Source organism: Fulmarus glacialis, unplaced genomic scaffold (assembly GCF_000690835.1).
Source record: "Fulmarus glacialis isolate BGI_N327 unplaced genomic scaffold, ASM69083v1 scaffold10922, whole genome shotgun sequence".
Taxonomy (NCBI): Eukaryota; Metazoa; Chordata; class Aves; order Procellariiformes; family Procellariidae; genus Fulmarus; species Fulmarus glacialis.
In genome coordinates, this window is record NW_009195930.1 from 37,721 (window position 1) to 45,529 (window position 7,809).

General features: G+C 39.4%; 1 protein-coding gene across 1 annotated transcript in view; it reads right to left on the reverse strand.

Annotated features, from left to right (window-relative positions):
• RFX4 (regulatory factor X, 4 (influences HLA class II expression)) overlaps nt 1–7,809 on the reverse strand; it is an 82,739-nt gene that overhangs the window by 32,875 nt on the left and 42,055 nt on the right. Inside the window, exons 9-12 of the mRNA XM_009588267.1 lie at nt 7,620–7,783; nt 5,124–5,224; nt 3,268–3,326; nt 1,558–1,702 (exon numbers count right to left, since the gene is read on the reverse strand). Of these exons, the coding sequence (XP_009586562.1) occupies nt 1,558–1,702; nt 3,268–3,326; nt 5,124–5,224; nt 7,620–7,783 (469 nt within the window). The remainder of the gene's footprint in view (nt 1–1,557; nt 1,703–3,267; nt 3,327–5,123; nt 5,225–7,619; nt 7,784–7,809) is intronic.

The following is a 7,809-nucleotide window of genomic DNA, read 5'->3' on the forward strand; positions in this document are numbered from 1 at the left end:
TCTAGAATAATCTCTATACATATCTTCACATCTCAGTGGAATCCCATCTCATGATGAACATTCATATTAGGTTACCATTTCTGGGTAGTTCTTATTGGACTATATGGGCCTAAAATAGGGAAAAATGTGTGTTCATATCCATTATCATTTAGGAAAATTCAGTTTGATTTGATTACACTTAAGTTTGTATTTAAATAATTAGCACATAAACAAAAAGGTTTCCTAAACAGTAAGGATTTTCTGAATGAGAGCCAAAACTGTTGCTGCTGCTAGGGATTATAACTTTGAGAACTCTTTTTTTTTTTTTTGGAAAAAAGGATGTTGGGTAGACATTGAAAACACAACAGATGACAGAAGGATGCACCCAGCTTCTGGACTCCAGCCTCTCTATATGGTAACTCCCCAGGTGCCATGTCAAGTTTCTATCTCCTCAAAAGGGAAGAGAGCCATGCCAGGAAATGAATCAAGGGTTAAGAAGGAGAGGAAAGAGTACCAAGCACCTCTCACTGGAAAACAGAGAATGCAAGGCCCTTCCCTAAACTGGGGAGACTTCTAGTGTTAACACGGTGGGAAGAATGCCAAAGTTAACCTTACAGGGTCCAGTGTGCATGTGTAGGTGTCACCCCTCCTCTTCCCAGCCACTCACTGAAAGAGGTACCCCACTAGCAAACCTATCCTTGCAGGGCTCCCACAAGTGATTGCCCGGGTTGCTCCCCATTAAGGCTGGTTCTGGATAAAAGAGAACTGGTGGTCCTCAGGAGAGAGATGGCGATACAACAGGGGGGTTCACAGGGAACTGAGGTTATGAACGATGCTAAAGACAAAGCTGGTCACCTCTGGTGCCTCAGAGGGACAAACTCAGTGTGCTTAGGGTTACACCTAAGTTTACAACCATACATACTTGCTGGACAATGCAAGTTAAATTTTGTATTTGCAAAAGATCTTTGATTCCAAAACCAATTTGCCAACATCTCCAAAGTCACTTTTCAGTTCATGCCCTTCACTACACTAGGCAGAATCTTAATTAGCCAATGAGCTTGCTTGATATGGGACTTCTATTTACTCATAAAAGTTCAGGGTAAAAGCTTACCCCATCAAATTATCTTTTTTATGAATGTGTAAAATGCAGATTTTTATAAATAAAAGTTTACAAGGGACTCAAATATGCAGTCGCTTTAGTGTCAAAGCCATTCAAGAGACAACTTGCCTGCAATTCTACAGCAGAAAACACTGGACTTTAACAGATTAAATGGTTAATTTATAGATTCAGTTTGCTCAAGTTCATAGAGGAAAATTCTCCTGAATTTGGGTGCAAGTTTTGTGCCATTGGCTGTTCTGGATACTAGAAAGAAACTTGTTAATGGAAGAGTGCCCAGATCCATGCCTCAAAATATAAGACCTTGACAAGGCTTTGCCTTACATTTTGATAAATACGTCTATATTTATCTTAAGCCTCCAAGCAAACCAATAGCTGCAAAACCAGTGTTACTTTCACTGAGCTTTGTTTCCAGCAGGAAACCAAGTTCACCTGGCTTTATTTGAGGGTTCTGCTCTTACATTGTATGATGAGCTTTCTGTGTTCCTCCCGTGAGTCCTCCATAGTATAGAGGGTTTGTTTGGTAATGCTATTCAGATCCACATTCCTCCAGTCCTCCAGCATTTGAAATGTGATGTCTGCACTGTGGATCACGGTTCTTGATGCCTGTAATCCAATCCAATCTATTCATTAGTTCATGGTTTATTAGGTTAAAAAATAGGCTTTATCCCCTTTTACGCTTCCTTAGCTAGGCTTACTAAGTTGATTCTCCTCATGGACCCCCACCCACCAGCTTGATGTCTTATGGACATTCAGGGCCCTCTAACCACAGAGAACTCCAAGATATTTTGCCTACTTTAGTCAACTGCAAGTATTTTGCTTGCATCTACCACAAACCCCAATGAGCAACCCTAATCTGGTGGTGCTGTTGCTAGGCTCTTCAATCTCTAACAGCTCTGTTGGTTTTCTTGACCAGTTTCAATTCAAAACCAAAAAGCAACACGAAAAATCAACCAAAACCAAACAAACCCTACTCAGGTTCGCGCCCTCCCCTCTCCCAAACTATGAAGACTCTCATTCTTCCCTCAGCCACATGAAAAGGTTAAAGCTCATTTGCCTCTGCATCAGATCTGCTTCTTGGCTGGTTGAGACAGGGGTCTGCTGTTGACAATGGGAGGATGGGCTGAGAGGAAAGGAAGTGGTACAAGGTCATGGTCATATAGCATACACCAGATCTCTGTAAGTTAAGCAGGGATGATAACCCACACTAAGGTTATCACCTTCCCCAAGGAAATGATGCATTTGAAGAGTCCTTCATGTAAGTAAACTGTTTGATCCCAGGTCTGATGCAGAAGGTTGTGGTCTCTGTATCTTGATTTCCTCTGAATCCCTATGGACCTCCAAAATTCAGTGATGACGCACAATGTTTGGGGCAAGGTAACACTAGCATCTCTGCCTCTGCTAAAATAAGAGAGGAAGAAATCTACAAAGAAGTCCTTGCAGGAGTGGGTTTTTTTCCCCAGAGCTGTGGGCTTCACCTCTCACACGGTTAACCTGGGTTGTTGGATACACCTTCTAAAAGTGGAGCTTTCAGTGTGACAGGGAAAACAGTCTGCTCCAATACACAGGTGAAACATCAGTGAATTCAATGCATCCTCCTCCATTTTACACTACTCAGAATTTGGCCTGGTGAATTTTTGATAGGTAATTCTGATCTAAACTAACTGGTGAAAAACAAGCACTTCAGAGTAGATTTTATATTCACTTGCTATGGCTGCAAGAATATTTCTATTTAAAACCCCAGTGGCTCAACCATTTTGATTTTTACTAATTTGCATTTGATTTATAATATAAAATTAGACTTTGAATTTTTTGTCAGGCATATAGAAATCTTTCTTGCTTTACAATAGGCCTGATACAAATTGCTCTGAAATCAAAGGAATGCCTCTCATTTATTTCATGGAAATGAACCATCTCTTCAAATCAAATAATAATTTTGTTTCATAACTGTTCCCTGCTGAATTTAATGATCAGGGGTTGCCAGTTGTCTAGAAAAGCATTTTTTGCTGATTACTTTTTGGTTTTGTAAAGATGGTCACAATAAATATTGGAGACAAACTGCTAACATGATCTCTTCCTCTTTGGGTAAAATCCAGCCTGCCAATTCATAAAATTATTTGAAAAGTCAGTAAAAATGGCATTCAGCAAACTTGGGTAACTGAAATATTTACTTGACAGAGATGATTTAGCGATGTCTGTCGCCGGAGAATTTGTGAGAATCTTCTGGACACTGCAGGAAAGAAGAGATACATATTTACATATTGTGTTAAATAAAGAAAATTATTACTGAAAATACTAAGTTAAAACAAGAACCAAAAAAACGTATCCAGTTTCCTATATACAATTGTGGCTACATAAAGTTCATTCAAATAGCCCAGTTTTAACTTAGTTTAAACCTTGACCTAAAACCTTAAATCTGAATGCTTGATCAGTTTTACAGAGGCATATTGCAAGCAAAGGTTTATAGATGGTGTGAATAATGAGATGACAAGAGAAATATAGAGGACAATGGCAGAGCTTCACTTGTTCAGCATAGCAAATTTTCTCTTGATACACAAAGGAACTGAAGACCAGAAAGAACTATTTAATAGAAAGAAAAATGTTGGTGCAAGAACAAGTGGCCATAAAATAATGATAGCTACATTACGTGTGGAAATTAGAAAAGGTTGCTAAGTCTTAATGCAAACAAGTTTTGGAGGAGTCTTCTGACTGGACTAATAGGAGCTAAAACCAGTTTCAGGCAGAATTTGATCAAAGTTTCTGAAAGAGATTACATGATGTACTAACATGCTATGGGGTAAGATGGCCCTGGAGGTACTTGCTAGTCCTCTGCTCCTATTTTAGCTCTTTCGAGGCAATATGGACCTTGTATTAAGATATTTCCTATACTTGGATTTTAAAATGTTGTATTGTGCATCTTTTGTCTGAAATCTGTGACTTGGGAACTGCAAACCTGACCAAGGCCTGCAGTTATTCCTGTCAGTACCTTCATTGGCTGTGTACACTATCACAAATTCTGATGAGGAGGAAACAATTGCAGAAGCAACAAAAGCTCATGTAAAAGCTAGGATGCTCTCAAGTTTTTCCGTATACTAAAATCATCAAAGACTTGCAGGTCTATCCAAACAGGCATTAGATGTGGCCACAGAGTAGGTTTTCCCTCTGTACTGTACATAGGGGCAGTTAAAGAGTACAAATTAAGAATAAATACAAAGTGTATTGTCTGTCTCTTTCTCTCTCCCTATAAGATCAGAAAAGATTTTGCCGTTGCAGATTCTCAATATTTTTGAACTGACAAAGATGTGATAAAGCACATTCTCAGTTCTGACTTTGTGTAACTTTTAAAATAAACCAGTAAACAATGCAAAACCCCCTAAAATTAGTTGTTCCAACTTACATCCTGACTGTTCTAGTAAAACATACACCTAATTTTTCATGCTGATCAAAATAGTTAATCCTTCTCCTAAATTAGTTTTTTTTTTTTTTTCCCCTTTAACTTTGTGGTGTGGAATTTAGTGCTCATGAAAGGCAAAGAATTGAGAGCCGTGAAATAAAGCAGGCTTTATCAATAGGTGATGTGCACTGCAGGCATCTACAAAGCACGTCTGAAAAGGACTAGTGCCCTTTCCTGTGGTGACAGGGTAATTTGATCTCCTTCGTTTTTAACTCTGGCACTTTTTTGAGTAAGGGCCTCAAGCTGTATTCAAATTGTGCTAGCCTAAAGGTTTGTTTAATAATTTCCTTTGCCTAATATCATCCCTAATGGTTGCTTACTATCAACAAAATTAATTTCTTATCAGAATCCACAAGAAAGGAAAAGCAATTCTTCTCATTTTGAGCAGTGCCCTCATTTCACTAAATGAAATTAGTTCTCATGAACAAGTGGAGATTGTAAGTGAATGCAAGATTTATAATGCTGACAGGTTTTAATTCCTAAAAGAACACTAGTCTCACTTCCAATTAATTTGTAATCAGTAAACACTATATACATCCCAGGTTAATAGGAGAGAGATTGGACAATACATACATTCAAATTTGATATTTCGTAGATTTTCTGGTAAATCGTGGAGAGCTACTTTCAGCCACTCATCCAGTTGCTTTGCAAACTTTCGGATCACCTGCGTCAAACTGAAAAAAGAAATCACTACATCAGAACAAGTTTATTCTGTGCTTTATACTATAAAATCTGTGAACCTGTGAAGACTCTAGGTCAGTTATTTACAACTCACTATTATGCAGAGTTGCTGACATATTTTGGTCCGTAGGCATGAATAAAGACTTCTGAAAACGTTTACAGGAAAAGGAAAACACAACACCATGTTCAAAACCTCACAAAGAGTGAAAGTGTCTGTACTGCACTGCATTCATACTTACAAACAGTATTCTCAGCTTGAAATAAAATCATTCCCACTGTACAAACATAAAAACATAAGATCACAATTCTTTAAAGAAGGCAATAGATCAAGCTTTGGATTTCAGCTCAGCTGTGCCCACATTTATACAGATGTACACAGGGATGTGCAAGTGAAGCAACAACCAACTTTGCTGCAGGCTGGAGCCAGTGAGTGGGTGACGATTTTGGGGAGGAATTTCCAGGCCAAGCCCACGCAGGTGGGGAAGTGGGGGTGGAGCAGGACCTGCCTGCTTAGCTCTGCACAGGACAGGAACTTTCCCAGACAAGTGGGATTTCTCTCTTCTCCCTTACTACCCTTTCCTGATTTCTCCATCATTTCCTGCTAAACTTGGTAGGCAGCTCATTCTGTCCTTCTTCTTCGAATTGCTCAGTATAAAATGACAGTTTCCAGGAAAAGTTGCAGGGTGTTGTGCAGGGGAGCCTAACAGTTGTTTCTGCCAGACCGAGCTGCACTGCCTGTAGCAACACTCGAGATACACAAATGAGAGAGAGAGGAAAGATGCAAGGAACTTTCCCTCTTTTTCAGCCAGGCAGCTTTTTTCTGTTTGTACTCCTTAACACTCTGCACTGAGAACAGAGCTGATAAAATAAACATGGCCATAGGCCTGCTCTGCTCCATGCAGACACCTAACAGGACAGGGGATGGATGACAACTGCTGCACCCACTAAAAAGTGGCTTTTCTGGACAGCCAACATTTGTTCCCAGGAAGTCCCTCAGAGGATTCTGGCTGAGTCAGCAAGATTTCCTTCAGGAGCTTCCATTGCAACGAGACCCTTCTTCACCCCCTCCAGTGCAGGCTATGGCTTAATAGCCACAATCTGGCCCTTTATATGCATTACAAAAGTCTATATTCACACTCAAGTCTCTCCTTATTTGCTATGAAAGAACTAAGCAGCTTGAGAAAAGGACTGCTGTTCTGTTTAATCCTTCCAGTGAAATAGATTTGGGGGGGTGAGGGGCAAAGCCTGTAAAAATGTACATGTCTTATCAAGGAAAGCCCGTGCTTATAACAGGTTTCTTGTGGAAAAAATACTTTACCTATACTTTAGCAGTCATACAATGTGCACAGGAGAGCAGAACAATATCTTGAAAACATTTGCCATAATCAGAGCTGCTTTAAAATCTTGACGGCCAAATATACAACACCAATAATAAACTCCTAGAGCAATATTCTTAAAAAATTACTCAACCTCAGGAAAGCATCAGTCAAATAATACTAAAGGTGTACACATATATTTAGAAAAAGAGAGTTTCCTGATGCTCATATTAGGAAAATCGAAGGGGGAAACAGGTTGACTGCACTCAGTGATTACACTTTTTGCTGTGAACTGCTGATCTTTGTCCTGCTTTACCTATATAAACAAGACTTCTTGGACTCAAATGAGCTCCAGGTAGGAAAAGAACAGCTGAGATCTACCACATGGAATGGAAAAGTGAATTTATCTTTGAAAAAAGGAGGCAAATACTTGTTAATATTAATAAAGCGATCCTAAAATAAGCATGCCTCTGTTCTTCATAGGATAGTATTTAAATTAAACCAGCTTGTCCAAGACTTAACAAGTATGATCTTCATGTTTTATACTCCTGGCAAACAGAATAACAATTGGGCTCCAAGAGTGTAAACAGAGACAAATGCTTAGGTTGCAGTGTCTGAATATGCGTGTAAGTATTTACAAACAGAGCAGCCAGGCCAGCTCCTCTCTTGTCACTATAATTCAGAATACTGTTACGCTGTTATCCCAGACTAGCAGAAAAGTCTCTGAAATTTTCTGAAGACAGTATGGCACACTGCAGCCTGCAGATTTCTGACATTACCTGAAAGTTGGGACATGACTATCAGCTTCATGTTAACAAGCCAAGAAAAAGGTGGTATCACCTTTTTATCACACAAAAAATAACATGTTTTTCACAATACAAGTCTTGTTAAAATCTAAACATTTCTTCAGGAACATGACAGCTCTTCAAATACTTTGAATTGACACTGTGATTTAAACTCAGGAAACGGGTGGCAGCAAGCAGCTTTCTGAGAACTGGTGCCATTCTTGAAGAAAAGATGTATAACAAAGGCAGCTGAGGTAAAAGTGGTCAGTGCTGCTAGCTATACTAACCTGTCAGGTAATGCTTGTAGTACCGTTGGCATCAAAACTCCAGAAATTGCTTTGTACAGAATTGAATCACAAACTCCCACTATATTCACAACAGTTGAAGAACCCAATACAGGCAGCATATGAGGAGGCATCCCTTGCCAAAAGTGCAGAAGAAAACTTTGAACCTGCAATCACAAGAAGAAGCAGGAAT